Consider the following 16,821-nt stretch of genomic DNA (forward strand, 5'->3'; position numbering starts at 1 on the left):
TAAAAAAAAGAACCCAAACACATAATGTAGGCTTGCAAAATTTTTTATGGATATTTGAAGCCATGTGACGCTTTTGGGGGGGTACATTTGTTTAGAAACAAAAAATTATGTGTAAAAATCCAACTTTAAAAATAATATTGGCCCACTTGGGATGTGAAACCCTGTTAAAGACTTCCATGTGCTGCTTTCCTTGTCAGATTTTTCACAATTTAATTGGAGACAATTATCACAAAGATAAAATATTAACCTGGTACATTCTGTAAAAGATTTGAATTGAGACAGTGTATTTTTCTTAACTTTAACTTCTTAACTTTTAAGAAGTTAATTTAAGTTAATTTTCTTAACTTTCTTTTTTTTTTTTGGCCGGAGCTGGATTTGAACCCACCACCTCCGGCTTTTGGGACCAGCGCCCTACTCCTTGAGCCACAGGCACCGCCCCTTCTCAACTTCTTTCATTTTGTTTTGTGTATTATTGAATTGTTGAATTTGTGAATAGGTGTTTATATAAAATGAGTCATTCTGGTAGTTGTACAATATATTTGTATTAATATTTAAAAAAATTTCTTGACGAAGTTTCTTATTCTATTCACTCATTCAGCCATTTGACCTACTTGGGCCAGCACATAGCTACTGGGAGATAAGAGCAGTAATGAAGAAGGCAGATAAAGTTCTTGCTCTCATGGAGCTTATAATCAATAGATTGTTGAGCATAATCATCCATCTGATAGAAATTTGATTATAGGATACTTGATATTTAGTAGTCTTTGAGTACCTTTTTTGAGCTACCTCTTACTCAGTATCTTTTATTGCATTACTGTAACTGTTTTGACTTTGAGTGTGCAGTCCCAAAGTAGTGGTAAGCATTTGCTTTTTTACAAAATCTGTCTTGAAACTACAATTTTACAGACATTTCTGTAATACATACATGATTTGGTAAATGGATGTATCATTTGATGCCTTTAAAAATCTAATTTGTATAAAAATACAGTAAAAACACCTTATTTATAAGTTAGCTGCTGCTACTTTTGAAAGTACATACTAGTAGTACATTCTGTTTTCAGGAGTGGCCTGAGTATTTTAACTGTTAACATTTGTTGACCCTTACCAAAATAGTATCTTGAAAAATTGAGGTAGTAGCATATTACATAGTTTTTATGAATAGTTTTATAACAGTAAAAAATAAAATGTTTTTATTTTAGAAAAATGTATATGTATAAATTGAAATTTATTAGTAAGTTAAAATATTTTATACATAAGGCAGAAATTTGAGATTATTAAACAAGAACAAATTGAAATAGAGCAAATTGGGTATTTGACTTAGGTTCAGTAGACTCTCCATAGTTGACCTCCTTAAATTGACTTAATATTCATAGACCAGACTTGCATCCCAAATATGGATCAGTACAGTGAGCCTAGTTTCTTATGTTGTCCAGTTAATTGTCCCTTGGATCAGTGGTTCTCAACCTTCCTAATGCCACAATGTATTTTCATCGTTAAAAAGCGGTCACCACCCATAGGTTAAGAACCCCTGCCTTACTTTGCACAAGTTTTACTTTATTTAAAAAATTAAATGGGATATAGAATGAGAGTATGAGGATTAAAAACTTAATGTCTTACTACGCACCAGATCATGTGCCTAGAGCTTTTTCCAGGTATTGTCTACTATGGCATGTGGCATATAGTGGTTATTAGGATAGTTGGAATTCTCCATTTTACAGGTAAAGGAATTGAGCTATTATTTGGTCAAGTAATTTACCTAGAATCTTCCACAGAGCCAGGAAATGCTCAGTCTGGTATTTGTGTCCAGGTTTGACTCAAAAGCCCTGCATCTTCCATTTTTCTAAGTTGTCCTAAGTAATACAAGAAGGTATTGGTAATACAAGAAGATATTTGGGTACAGCATAATTAGTACTGAAAAGAATCTTTTTTAAAAATAGATAAGTGTCTTAAATGTTTTACTTTCATTTATGATATAAGCATTTAGTTTGCAGAAATAACAGTCCTAGACATACTTCAGTTTTAAGAGAAGTTGAGTATATGCACACATTGCAATTTAGTTTGCCTAATGTAATATCCCTAAGGTTTATAGAATGGCAGCCTCCTTGTCTCCCTGTGTAATTTTTAGATTATCATTACTGAAGGAACTGGTGAATGTAGACAGCTGGTTTTAATTTTTGTCAGGGAATTAATAATTATCTTGTTTGCATGTCGTGAAATAAGATAGCTATAATGCCTTTTTTCACTTTATTTAAAATTAGATTAACAACCCCACAAAAATATGAGAAGCTGCATTTGAGATGTAATAATCTTGAAATTAAAAATGTTTTTTATTTTAGCACTTTTCCAGCCATTAACTTCAGGCTCTCGAGAATTTGAAGATGTTTTAAATATTCTCCATTCATCTTACCTTGATCCAAACTCAGTAACAAATTTTAACTACAAACGTGCTTGCTTGATACATAATGAGCTTTTGGAAAAGGAGGTATGTTTTCAGTTGTATATTCTGTAAGATTGTTTTTAGAACCACAGCCTGGGGTGAAAATCCTTTAGAAACACTAAAGTTTTTAGGAAAACCAAATTGTAAATGGGAAAGTTTTTTTTTTTTTTTTTTTGTACAGACAAAGTCTCACTTTATGGCCCTCGGTAGAGTGCCATGGCCTCACACAGCTCACAGCAACCTCCAATTCCTGGGCGTAGGCGATTCTCTTGCCTCAGCCTCCCAAGTAGCTGAGACCACAGGCACCCGCCAGAACACCCAGCTATTTTTTGTTGCAGTTTGGCCGAGGCAGGGCTTGAACCCGCCACCCTCAGCATATGGGGCTGGTGCCCTACCCACTGAGCCACACGCGCCGCCCGTAAACGGGAAAGTTTTAAATTAACATCTCTTTTTTCCCTAAGTTATTGTTGCTATAGCATTATGTTTATCTGCTATGTTAAATTCTCATTAAAGTGCAGTTATGGCAAAAAAACCCCTAACTTTTTGTGAAAATAACATAGGGATAGCTTTTGGTATAATGGTTTAATTGTAAAATCATAATACGGCATTTTGTTCTTTGAGTATTGTACCTGTTAGATACTGAAATTGGAAGATAATAGTGAAAACAGGTTTTTTTTAGGCTATGCTTAATTTTTTCCACAATTATTGGATGATGGCTAGATTAGTTAATGAGCGGAAATTTTTAGTTAAAAAAATACAAACGTTTTTATTCACTGCAGTGATGATGATTCATGTTTTGATTAAAAATTAAAAGTCAAGTGTGTGTTTCGTCGTATGTCTAAAGTTTATTAAAGACTTTCAGGTTCATGTGCTTACTAAAAAAAAAAAATACAAACGAAGGGGAACAGTTGAGAATGTTAACAGTAAACTTAAATTTCTTGTCTAAATTAGAATATTTTTGACTTGCTATGTATTGCTTTCTATTGGGAATGAAATACTATTTTGTAGTTTTACAAGTTGGTGCAACCAGAATTTTTGACTTTGAAAAGATTCCTAAAGTGTGTTGAAGTTACTGTCTCTCAGGAAAAATAAAAACTTTTAAAGTTTGATACTGTTTCATGGTATGATAAGGATAAGGATCAGTTCTTTTATATGAAAATTTAGTCTGAAGATTCATTAATTATGATATTGAAGAGCAGTAATGGCCTGAATGCTGAATATAAAATGTTAGGTATTTCATATTTTGAATGTATATCTGCTTGTATGTAAAAGCGAAAGCCAGTAGTTTGGAGTATTTATAGTTCAGAGTACTTAGACCCTGTTACTCTTTTATCCTGTAAATGTGTATGGTGTACATTTTATGTGCTTGGCATTGAGAATATAGTTATAAAGAAATGAAACATTTTTCTCTATACTAATTGAGTTTTCAGTCTTAGAAATTGACCATTCAACAAATTGATTAAGCCACCTACTAGATGAAGTCTAAAATGGGAGATGCACTTATGTGGGAGAGTTGAAGTGTGGGCAAATTTTAATAGAAATTTGTGTTCTTGGACAGCGCCTGTGGCTCAAGGAGGTAGGGCGCTGGCTCCATATGCCGGAGGTGGCGAGTTCAAACTCAGCCCTGGCCAAAAAACTGCCAAAAAAAAAGAAATTTGTGTTCTAGTGTTCATCAGTTTTAACACTAATTGTTTATGTCGCTGTATAGTATGGGTAATGAGCCAGTTAAAATGGGGGAAAAATTGAAGAACAGAAAATACAGGGAGAGAAGGGACAGTTTCTACTTTGGTACATTGGGATTTCTTGGAAAAAGTAATCACATGCTAAGCTAAGGAGTTGTTACAGGTTTAATTTCCTTTAGTTTACAGAAAAGCGAAGAGAATTAAAGTTTGATGGTCGTTTAGATAAGGAACTTTCAGAATCCTATGCATTTCTGATGGTTGATCGTTATCAGGTGAGTTAACCCATTTTATAAAAAACAATTTGAGAATATTTGCATTGTAATTTGCTAATTTTATGATTCAGCAGTACACTTGATAATTAGAAACATTTTCTTGATACATAAATGGAAGAAATGATTCAGTGAGGCCAAGTATTGTTTCATAATTTGTTTTTCAAATGTACTTTTTTTTTTCTGACCACTCCTATTTTTCTTCCCCTAGAATGTGCTTGATAATCAATACTTTTCCTGTGATTAAAAGGACTGTCTTTGTATGTTTGATTACATGTGCTTGGAAGCATGTTTCCCCCTTTTGATGAAGGATGTTTAGGTAGAGTTACATTTTCCTTAGATATTCTCCTGGTTCTAATTCTTCCCAAAGGAAAATGATTATATAGGGTGGCCATAAAGGCAATTTTAAATCTCACACGAACTTTATGGTCACGCTGCGTATGTGAGTGGCAGGAATTCACTTAGCATAAAAATGGATTTCAGTAAGATTATTTTGAGAAGTGTAAGTCTTTTTCACACTGATACTTAGTTACAAATGGGCATATTATGAATTTCTATAATACAAAATATATATAGTTCAAAAGCTTAGATTTTATTTAAAACAAATTAATAAATTATCTTATGTTTTTAATGTTATTATTGTGAGATGAAACAATGTTTTGTTTATTTAGGTTCAAAGCATATGTGAAAAAGGATTACATGTAGGCCAGTCCAAAATAACAATTCTTGGCAGTCCTTCCATGGGTAATCTTTTTTACTTTTACATTTGTAATTACCTGCTATTAAGTTGTCATTTAAAAATATGTTCTCATATAATTTTGCTGTGTTCTTATAATTAAATTTGTGTACGTTGATCATATTCCCAGAAAAGGAGACTAGTCTCAGGTTCTTAAATGTAAAAACAGTTTTATTGTCTATTTCTGATTTTGCGTCCTCCAGATTGATCAAAGGTCATCTTTAAAAAATGTCTTATTCTAGTCTTTGTCATTTTGAAATGTAATTGGTTTCATGTTTTTTCTGATTTTTGCTTTGGTTAAAAATCAACAGTTTACTATCTCTACTTCTTCAGAAAGGTGTCTTTTATCTCTTATTAGTGGGTTAAATATTTGGATTTTTTTGTATTCCTGTCCTATTTAAATTTAATTTTTCCTCTCTTTAGGTATCTATCTATCTAGGTATGCTGATTTATTACAAGCTAATCCTTTGGAACCAGGAGCAATGGGTGATGTTGTTATTTTTAAAATAATGAAGGTAATTTATATTTTGCGTATCACTGACAAAATTTGATTTGGATTTTAATTTTAGATGACACCACGCCTTTAGTTTGATTAAATTAAAAGTCTACACTTGGTGGTGGTTGGTATATAGACCCTTGAGAGTGGTTTATTTCTCATCTTTGGTTTAAGCTAACTGTATTTAAAAGTTTTCTTTTCCGAAAAAAGCGATGAAGAGTTTAATATGTTGGCAATGTAATTCATGCCGGTGAAGAGTATTGTGAATAGATTGTCTGTTTACTTGTTATTCAACAAGTGCAAGTGACTTTTTTTTTTTCTTACTTCAATTTCTTCAATTTCAATATTGGTAAAAAGTGTTGGGTGCTAACTTTATTACCAGGTAGTATTAAAGGAAAAGAATTGTTGGTATAGCTGATCTGTATTCAGAGTAGTATTCTATAATATTAAAGTCATATAGTCAATATTTAGTTTTAGGCAGACACTTAAAAGGTTTTCTTTATTTTAGGGTAAAATAAAGAGTATATATGACCCCATGGGTGTAAAAAGTTTGGACTCTATGTTAAACAAAACTGCTTTGGACCCCACGCCAAAGCATGAATGTCATGTGTCGAAGAATGTTAATAGAATTACATCACTTTTGGCTTATAGAGCCTATGAACTTACTCAGGTAGGTGCATTGATCCATATTTTAATGTTATGAGCGCACATCTTTTTGTTATCATAGCCTTTAAAATGTCTTTCACTTCATTCTGCCACCACACCAGTCTAGATCTGCTTTTCACTTAAGCAGTGCCAGACTCCATGTCAGTCACTGCTGTTTGTTTGGTATTTCTGAGAGAAGGCTCATAAACAGAATAGCTCCTTAAGCCCACAGAGTAATAGTCAGACTCCTTAGTGTAGCTCTTCCTTCCTGTAGACCAGGCATCCTCAAACTTTTTAAACAGGGGGCCAGTTCACTGTCCCTCAGACCGTTGGAGGGCCAGACTATAGTTTAAAAAAAAAAACTATGAACAAATTCCTATGAACACAGCACATTATCTTATTTTGAAGTAAAAAGCAAAATGGGAACAAGTACAATCAACACCACCTCATGTGGCCTGCAGGCCCCAGTTTGAGGACTCCTGCTGTAGACTGACTTCTAGCCTAGGTTTTGTATGATCTCTGACCTCAGCACTCCTCATTTTATTTTAAAGCCTTGGCTTTTTTTTTGAGACAGAGTCTCACTTTGTCACCCTTGATAGAGTGCCATGGCGTCATAGCTCACAGCAACCTCCAACTCTTGGGCTCAAGTGATCCTCTTGCCTCAGCCTCCCATATAGCTGTGACTACAGGTGCCCGCCACAATACCCAGCTATTTTTAGAGATGGGGTCTTGCTGTTGCTCAGGCTGATCTTGAAACTGTGACCTCAGGCAGTCCAGCTGCCTCAGCATCCCAGAGTGCTAGGATTACAGCACTCTGTAATCCAGTGAATGATAAGCCACTGTGCTGACCTGAAGCCTTGGCTTTTCCTGGCTTAGAAAGATCTACCTAATAAAATATTACTCATTTTTAAGAAGTTGAAACTTCTTAAAATATCTTAATGCATGCATTTTATAGCAATTGATTTAATAGTTTCTATTTTAATATTTTTTAAGATGTAAACTTTGAACTTTAAGCTATATTCAGTCAGGTATATTGATATACTTTTAAATATGTGAGGTTTACTACATAATATTTGAGTTTTAGTGGTATGCTTTTATATGAGTTTGAGTATAGTGTTTTTCTGTTTAACATATAAAAATGCATATATCCAAATAGATTGTATGTGAAACATAGTGATGTTAATTTTCCTGGAAATGTTCTTTCTGTCTTTAATTTTTACTTCAAGTAAAATAACATGAAGTTATTCTTGCTGTTTTCTTTTTGAAGAGTTGGGGGGAAGGCCGGTTAGATTTTTTTTTAGCAAAAGTCGTATTCACCAAAGTCGTCTGAAACTGACTCATTTGTTTCTATGTGAAGGTATATTATTTTTTTCTAGAAAGATTTATAAGCTGGCTTTATGTTTCAAAAAATTTCTAGGCATTTTTAGAACAACAGCAACATTATTGAAATCAATGGTTTCTTGGGGAAAGGGACTCTGAAAGATAATGCTGATTCTTTTTTATAAACTCAGGCATTCTATTTTTTATTTTTTGTCACCCAGGCTAGAGTGCAGTGGCTTAGTGATAGCTCACTGCAACCTCAAACTCCTAGGCTCTAGCAGTCCTGCCTCAGCCTTAAATAGCAGGGACTACAGGGTATATGCCACCATGCCCAGCTAATTTTTGTAGTTATTTTTAGAGACTGGGTCTTGCTATGTTGTACTGACTGGTCTTGAACTCCTGGCCTCAAACAGTTTTGCCTCGGCCTCTCAAAGTGCTGGGATTTCAGGGGCAAGCCATTGTACCCTCTTTTAAAATGAAAATCACTGTTGTTGTTGTCATTGCAATTCATGAATGCCTAACCCACCGTTTTTCAACCATTTTTATCTCGCGGCACATTTGAACCTATAGTTAAACTTCCACCACACACTTAAATTATGTCAATCAAAAAAAAAGGTAAAAAAAAAGAATATGCTTACTGTGCTTTGAACTTCTTTTGAAAATAATTTAATTAATGGTCTTGAAAAAATTTTGAGGAATACCTCAGATCCTCTCATGGCACACCAATTGAAAATCACTGCCCTAACCTAATGGATGTGGTGAAGAGGTAAAAGGAGAAAGGCTGAGGAATAATAGGAAGAAGTTTGTATTCTTTTCCTTTGTGCTTTGTTTGCAGTTGGAGCCCAGATGTGTTTTTCTTTTTGCAGTAATAAGCACAATAGTAGTTAGAGATTGTGAGATTGGGTGAGATTGTGTTCTTAATATTGTAATTTTTGTATTAGTTGGTTATCTGGGCTGACCTGGGAGCTTAGGCTTTATATGTAATATTTATTTTATTTATTATATGTAATATTTATATTGGGGAATCTGTTGGACATTGCCAGTGGTCAGCTCTTCTAGGATCTGCTACACATAGAAGCAGAATGTTTTATATCAGATGGTGAATATAAAGTACAAATTAAATTGACAAGTAGAGTTTTAAAGACTTTTTTTTTTTTGGTCAGAGATGCTTGAATGGTTTTATATTTCTCAAAAATGAGGTAGATAAATATATAAGGGTTCTACTCTGTACTTCTTGCCTTGTTAAAGAAGTTAATTTTTCATTTTTTAATTTTTAGTATTATTTTTATGAGTATGGCTTTGATGAGCTAAGGCGAAGACCAAGACACGTTTGTCCATATGCAGTTGTGTCTTTTACTTACAAAGATGATATACAAACTCTGAAGTTTGTACCTTCGTCAAGGTAAGACTTAAGAGTTTTAGACATCAACCAGAGTGATATTGTATTACAGATCTCATGCTGCTGAGTTAGGAGGACCACTTTGTTTCCTTCCCTTTTTTTTTTAAAGCTTGCTTTGAATTTAATCGGATACTTAAAATGTTTATGATGACTTTTAAAATGTCAGTGTGGAGAATAGTTTACTATATAGAAATGTTAAGTTAAAATTTACTTAAACTTCCTCTGGTTAACCTCCTCATTGAAGGTTTATGTAGTTGACTAAATGGCAGTTTTTTAAAGTGAAATTCTGTGTATTAGTTTTCCTGGAAATGGAGAGCTTCTACAAAGGATGCCTGTGACATGCCCCACCCACCCACCCTGGGCCCAACCATTTAAATCAAATATTTAGTGGGCAGCCTATATTTTTAAAAGTTTCTGGTGATTTTGATTTTCAGCTAGTGATGAGAACTTGTGATTTCTTTCTTTTTTTATTTTTTTTGAGACAGAGCCTCAAGCTGTCGCCCTGGGTGTAGTGGGGTGCTATGGCATCACAGCTCACAGCAACCTCCATCTCCTGGGCCCATGCAATTCTCTTGTCTCAGCCTCCCAAGTAGCTGGGACTACAGGTGCCCACCACAGCGCCCAGCCATTTTTTGGTTGTTGTCATTGCTGTTTGGCAGGTCCTGGCTGGATTTAAACCCATCAGCTCTGGTGTATGTGGCTGGCGCCTTAGCTGCCTGAGCTACAGGCGCCAGGCCGAACTTGTGATTTCTTTTTTTTTTTAATTTTTTTATTTTTTGTTAAATCATAGCTGTGTACATTGATATGATCATGGGGCATCATACACTCGATTCATAGACCATTTGACACATTTTCATCACAATGGTTAACATAGCCTTCCTGGCATTATCTCAGTTACTGTGCCAAGACATTTACATTCTACATTTACCAAGTTTCGCAAATACCCCTGTAAGATGCACCGCTGGTGTAATCCCACCAATCCCCCTCCTTCTACCCCCTCTCCCTCCCACCCCTCCCTTTCCACTTCCCCCTATTCTTAGGTTGTAACTGGGTTATAGCTTTCATGTGAAAGCCCCAAATTAGTTTCATAGTAGGGCTGAGTACATTGGGTACTTTTTCTTCCATTCTTGAGATACTTTACTAAGAAGAATATGTTCCAGCTCCATCCATGTAAACATGAAAGAGGTAAAGTCTCCATCTTTCTTTAAGGCTGCATAATATTCCATGGTGTACATATACCACAATTTATTAATCCATTCGTGGATCGATGGGCACTTGGGCTTTTTCCATGACTTAGCAATTATGAATTGGGCTGCAATAAACATTCTGGTACAAATATCTTTGTTATGTTGTGATTTTTGGTCGAACTTGTGATTTTTTTTTTTTTTTTTTTTGTGGTTTTTGGCCGGGGCTGGGTTTGAACCCGCCACCTCCGGCACATGGGACCAGTGCCCCACTCCTTGAGCCACAGGCGCTGCCCGAACTTGTGATTTCTTAAAAGTGCTGATACAAAATGACCAAATGCAAAGCAATCCCTTGTGGTAATTCCAGAAAATGTTTTAGCCAAGTAGAGTAAATAAATTTATAGGAATGTAGGTGAAATGGTCAAATGTCTACTAATGTTTACTTTGAGTACACGTACATATTTAAAGTTAGGTATTATGTCTGTCAATTTAGAAATGGCTGTTCTTAAAAGCCACATATCATGAAACATTTATATCAAATTTGACCTCTTAGCAGTTTCCCAGATGAAATTGTCTTCTCCTCTGTTTGAGTTATTGTACTTTTTTCTTGTCAGTGTCTAAGCCCCGGAAACCATCTACAACCATAGTACCAATTCACATGGTATCAAGACACTTGTGGTTTTCATATTTGGATGGCTTTAAATTTGTGATCTCCATTTATTATAGTGTTTTTCATAAGTGATCTTTAAAGGACATCTAGCACTTGTAATTATGAGGTTATATCCCCAGGAATAATCACTGTTAATTTTCTTTGTTTCCTCTTTGGTTCCATCTGTTGAACTACATGTCATTTCAGATGAGGGTTCTTGAACATCTGTCCTTGTACCTTGAATACACCATGAATGCTTTTGCCTCAGGGCCTCTACATTTGCTGTTCCCTCTCTTTTCCCAGTTATCTGCATAATTCGTTCCTGTAATTCCTTTGGAACTCTCCTTAAAGGTGATCTTATAGTTGAGGCTAATTTTTTTTTTTTTTAAACCACTGTCTCTCTCCATAGCACTTAAAATCAGGTTCATAATATCCTAATGTGCATGATGCAATGGTACATTTCAAAACTATTAAGAAGTGAGTATAATTGTGATAGATGTGTTACTTAGTTCAGTGTAAATTCACACTGTATATTGAAGCAGTACCCTGAACCCCATAATTGCATCAACATACAAAGTTATGATTTAATAAACTAATTTAAAAAAATCAGGATCATCTGTTAAACTGTGTACTTTTTTTTTTTTTTTTTTTTTTGGCCAGGGCTGGGTTTGAACTCGCCACCTCCGGCATATGGGACCGGCGCCCTACTCCTTGAGCCACAGGTGCCGCCCATAAACTGTGTACTTTTTGATTATTCTGTCTTCATTAGATTATAAATTCTGTAAAGGCAGGAACTTTGTTGTTTTTCCCTGTAATCCTGTTACCTAGAATTGTGCCTGGTAAACAATAGGAGCTTAGTAGGCTATGTCTTCTAATGTTATCACCAAAGTAAATTGACAGAGTTTAATGTACACTATTTCCTCTTGCTTGTTATTTTTTGGGGGAAAACCTTCTCTTAAATTTGGGCAAAGTAAGTACTTTGGTTTTCTAAGTAGACTTGGATTTATTAGATTTTTTTTGTAATGAGTAATTCGATATGTTCTTCCTGTTGGAGCAAGGATTTAAGTTGTGTAGTGTATCATTAAAAATAGCACTTACATCAAAGTCTTAAATGTTCATTTTCATGTTATCAGTAATGTTTTTCTTTTTCTTTTAAAATTTATTTGTAGATCTAACAGCTTTAATGCAGATAGAAACATAGGTAAGATTCTTATGTTTCTTTAGTTTTTATACATAGAAGGAATAAGTATATATAGTAAAGGATTAAGTTAAATGTTTTGTTTTATTTTTATGACTGAAAATCTACAAAATAGGAAAAGGAGAATGAAGAATGAGGCCATGTGATAATATAGAATATATTCTATATAGAATCAACATTTTGTTAATCATAAGGTCTCCTTTGAAAAACTACTGCTAAGACCACAGAATTTTAGCACTTTAACTGGAAAAAGTAAAACATAAGTTTCATAACTCAGCTTTTTAAAATATTAAATTCATCAGAGGGTATTATAGTATTTAGAAGAGAATTATAAAAAGATTAAAAGTAATATTGGTGTGAAATATCCTTAAGTTTCTCTGTAAGGAAAAGGCAATAAATAGAAGATTCAAGTCATGGTAGGCATTCATATGTCAACTAGACCAAATATCGTTGTCTTTGGCAGAAATAAGAGAACAATAATTGTATTGTCTGTCTTGTTCTTCAGCTTTATGATAATATTTAGACAGGTACATTTGTTACTCTTTGCAGCTGGAATGATTTTGTAGGGGGAAAAATACCTGAAACTAAAATCTTAGTATTTGAATTCTTCTACAAATAGAAATGTCAGTTTAGTTTGTTTTCTACTTAAACTTTATTTCTAGATATTTTCTCTCTTATTTCTAGTAAATGTACATTTGCTTCTATGGGCTGTCAAGAGACTGAGCTTTCTTATTTTTATTTAGATAAATATAACTATACCTTGTGGAAAGGACAGCTTTTAAATAAAGGAAAACTTCTATGTTACATTTCTCTGAGGTCAGCAACTCGTGCTTTTTTGCCCATCAAGCTGTAAGTATATTAAAAGAGCAATTTGCAGTTGCTAATTGCATCATTTTCGTTAGCTTTTTTCCTTTTTCATATTTAAATTTTATATCGGTCCACAAAAACTTAAATATAAATATTGGTTTGTTTTTTAAAAGGTCGATAACTTTAGAATTGGCATTATGAATTTTAATTGGCAGTATGAACTCTTTGCCTCTGTCTTGATTTGAGGATAGGCTAGTCATGTATATGGTATAAATTTTTTTCTTAGTGATTTTAAATCTGAAAAATAATTTTTCAAAGTTTTATCCTAATTAGATATATTTTTCATTTAGCAATTTGAACATAACAAACTTAAAAATTACTGGTTTTATTTTTTGGAAAGAGCTTTGTTGTAAGTTAATATATACAGCTGGTTTTGGTCCTTTGCAACATGTGTTGGAATAGAAAGATCTAAAATGATCTTTTGCTACCACCATAGTTAAACATAGGCCTTCAGACGTGTTCAGAGATGAATAGTTTATTTATACTTGAATTGCCTTTAATAAAACGACAGCCTTTTAGCGTCTGGCTTACTAATGGAAGGTTGGTAATATTGTCAGGCTATCCAACTACCTGTATATTAGTGTATCTGGATTTTGCATATAAAATCCTCTTTAGCATAAGGTGAGATGTTAATATGCTCTTCTGTTTTGCATCAAGTATATTTTTGTGTGCTTGAGTTAAAAATACAGGTGAGGCAAACATAATTTTTCAATTTTCTTTCAGTCCTGAGAAATTAGATGTTGAAACAGTTATGAGTATTGATCATTTGAAACAGAAAATCCCTCCAGCACTATTTTATAAGGAAACATACTTAGGTCCAAATGAAGGTAAAGCAATTTAATTTTACTAAAATATATCAAAAGCAGACTTCATTTTGATATTTACTATATATTTTTTCTTTTGTCAGTTCTGAAGAATGGAATGTATTGCAGCCTTTATGAAGTTGTGGAAAAGGCAAGAATTGGAAGTAACATGGATAGTTTACTGCAAAAACTAGAGAAAGAAAAACTTGTGAGTGAAAGGTTTTGAAGTGTTCCTCATTCTCTCTCCTAAATATGCATATTTTTGTAATTATACCTAAATTTATTTTTGCCTCTGAAGGTACCACAAGTTTTGTCTTTGTACTGCTGTTTAGTTAACAGTGTTTACTATTGGTCTCTGGCACTTTTTTTTTTTTGATAGTAGACCTTCAGGGGAACGGTTTTTTCCATGAATAATCTTTATTTTACTTCGTGATTATGAATGTGATAGTCACCAGATATTTTTTTGAGTAGTATTTTCTTCTGTAGGGTGTGTATAATTGTTCAGTAAAAAATGGAAGACTTTATTTTCCTGTGTTATACAGAGTGATTAATGGAGATATTCAGATAGATGTGATTTGTTCCAGTATAGACAGGGTGGCATGTTTTAAGATCCAAAAGAACAAGGAACTTGGTGAGGTTGAAGAGATAGAAGAATACTAGGGCGGTGCCTGTGGCTCAAGGAGTAGGGTGCCGGCCCCATATGCTGGAAGTAGCGGGTTCAAACCCTGCCCCAGCCAAAAAAAAAAAAAAAAAGAACACTAATATAGTTGGGGGAAAGTAGTAATGATCTATGAACATTGTTCATGTTCAAATGCTTGGGAATTTGGACTTGATCCTAAGAGCTGTAGGTTTTGAAGGATTTTAAAAGGAGTGGGTTGAGGCTTTGAATGTGTATGCAACATAAAGTCTGTGTTTTTGAAAGTTTACCATGGTTACTTGAGAGAGAATAAATTGAAGTGGGAGGATGACGTAGGATATTAGTATGTTAGAGGGTATTGGTGGGTTGAATGAGAAAGGTAGAAGAAACCGATGTTAGGGATGTTTATGAGGTAGTATCCAATTTAATAGACATTGAGTATATCTAGTTTGGGTATAGGATAAGAAATAAGATTGTGATGGGTTGAGAAAAATATGTAATGCCAATATGTATGGTTTAGTTGAAAGAGAGGGGTAGTTGCAGAGTAGTGAAGTGGCTCTTCCAGTGACTTCTTTCCTTTTTTTTTTTTTTTTTTTTTGAGACAGTCTCACTCAGTTGCCCTGGGGGAGAGTGCCATGGGGTCATAGCTCACAGCAACTTTAAGCTCTTGGGCTCAAGCGATTCTTTTGCCTCAGCCTCCCCAGTAGCTGGGACTACAGGCGCTTGCCATAACACCCAGCTGCTTTTTTGGAGATAGGGTCTTGCTCTTGCTCAGGCTGGTCTTAAACTCCTGAGGTCAGGCAATCCACCTGCCTCAGCTTCCTGGAGTGCTAGGATAAAACACTTAAGAATTTTTGATCTGGATGCTAAAAACCTTTGGGCAAGGTGTTTTAGAACTTAGAGTATATGAACATAATTTTTTGTTGATGTTTACATATCTTGTTTTCCTCTGAAAGCCTGACTATAAGTATTCCTCTTGATCAAAATACATTTATTTTCTAAGTTCAGAAAGTGAAAGTTTGGATAGGAGGTTTGGATGTGGAGAGATACCCAGAGTTATTAAAATCTATTTGGTTCTTATGTGTGAGAGTGAGTATACAGAGTTTGGACAGTAAGGAGTTTACCAGAAAATTAGAGTATCTGGTCAGTTCCCAATAGCGAGAATCAGGATAGGAAAGTCTTCACCTCACCAAGTATTATACGAGGTCCTACAATTAAGTTTGAATTCGTTGTAGAAAAAGTGCTACATATCTTACTTCTGAATAGTATTATGGTCACCTTCGAAGTACTCCCCTTGGAAAGCTACATACCGTCACTAGCGCCTCGTCTACCCTTCAGAGCAGCTTTTTCTGGAATGGCCATCAGAGTTGTCGTCCTATTACCCAACAATTTTGATGCACAAGTCAACAAATTTTTGCAATGTTTTCATCAGTTCTGCTAATACTGGCTACCATGCCCTCTCTTTTTCAGTGGTACTTTCACCTCAGAAAAATGTTTAACCCATTTATATACTACTGTTTTCTTCATGGCATTATCTCCATAAACTGGGACTAAGACATCCTAATTTCACTTCTATTCTACTCTTGCCAAATTTAACAAGAAAGTTAGGAATGTTTGTTGCTCTAATTCAAGCTCTCACATTCTTGCAATGGCACACAAAAACACACAATAATCAATGTCACTCAGCAAGATACTGTCACGTTAACACGAACACAACGGTTAAGACACTAATACACCAACGTTATAAAACTTTACTGAGTTGTTTGTACGGTGCTGCCAATGTAAGTGCATGGTGGCAAGTTCCTGAACTTAATTGTCAGATCACGTATTATGTTTGTGGGGGACTAGGTCTTCTGTAATCAAGAGGTAAAATCCTAGAGCTTGAAGGGCATTGACACTCACAGAGATACATTACCCAAGTCTAATGTGCTTAAGTATTTTGTGTGGCTACCTCTTTTCTAGCAAACATCTTTGGAGATTATCCTAACTATGGTTACTTTCTTCCTAGTTCTGATGATAGTGGGAGGTGCACTGGGAACATTGGGTTTTTAAGAATTTAATCTGGAATATGCACACAAGTTGTTCTAGATAAGAAACAGATTTTATGAATACTTCACAGTAAGTAATAAATGTATTGGCCCTAATTTGCCCCAGTCTTTAGGGCAATGCAACAAGAGCTAGATTACCTGTCCTATGAGTAGCTTCATACTCCATAGGTGAGGGAAAAAGACAAATGATTTCGCTTTGCTTATACAGGGGAAGGAGGTAGCTGTTTCCCTTTTTCCTGCAAGTGTCTCTTAGAAATGGTATATTAACTGTAATCCTTTGGTATATAAATAAAATCTCTCTAGAAACCACTTAGCCCTCTTGGACCAAGAAACATCTCCAAATTCCTCAGAACTCATTCCTCCTTGAAATATAAAAACCTAGGGAGATAGCTCTGCAGTCTTCTTGGCATCCCAGGGCTTAAGAATTTATCTATGCTGTGCCTCTTGGCGT

General features: G+C 34.6%; 1 protein-coding gene across 4 annotated transcripts in view; it reads left to right on the plus strand.

Moving 5' to 3' along the window:
• Positions 1–16,821, plus strand: part of TASOR (transcription activation suppressor) — a 54,205-nt gene that overhangs the window by 7,406 nt on the left and 29,978 nt on the right. For all 4 annotated transcript variants that reach the window (XM_053598998.1, XM_053598996.1, XM_053598999.1 and 1 more), the window contains exons 2-11: positions 2,337–2,482; positions 4,299–4,391; positions 5,060–5,132; positions 5,548–5,639; positions 6,129–6,290; positions 8,863–8,987; positions 11,987–12,018; positions 12,759–12,864; positions 13,606–13,709; positions 13,790–13,893. In XM_053598998.1, the coding sequence (XP_053454973.1) occupies positions 2,337–2,482; positions 4,299–4,391; positions 5,060–5,132; positions 5,548–5,639; positions 6,129–6,290; positions 8,863–8,987; positions 11,987–12,018; positions 12,759–12,864; positions 13,606–13,709; positions 13,790–13,893 (1,037 nt within the window). The remainder of the gene's footprint in view (positions 1–2,336; positions 2,483–4,298; positions 4,392–5,059; positions 5,133–5,547; positions 5,640–6,128; positions 6,291–8,862; positions 8,988–11,986; positions 12,019–12,758; positions 12,865–13,605; positions 13,710–13,789; positions 13,894–16,821) is intronic.

The sequence above is a fragment of the Nycticebus coucang genome, chromosome 8, assembly GCF_027406575.1.
Source record: "Nycticebus coucang isolate mNycCou1 chromosome 8, mNycCou1.pri, whole genome shotgun sequence".
NCBI lineage: Eukaryota > Metazoa > Chordata > Mammalia > Primates > Lorisidae > Nycticebus > Nycticebus coucang.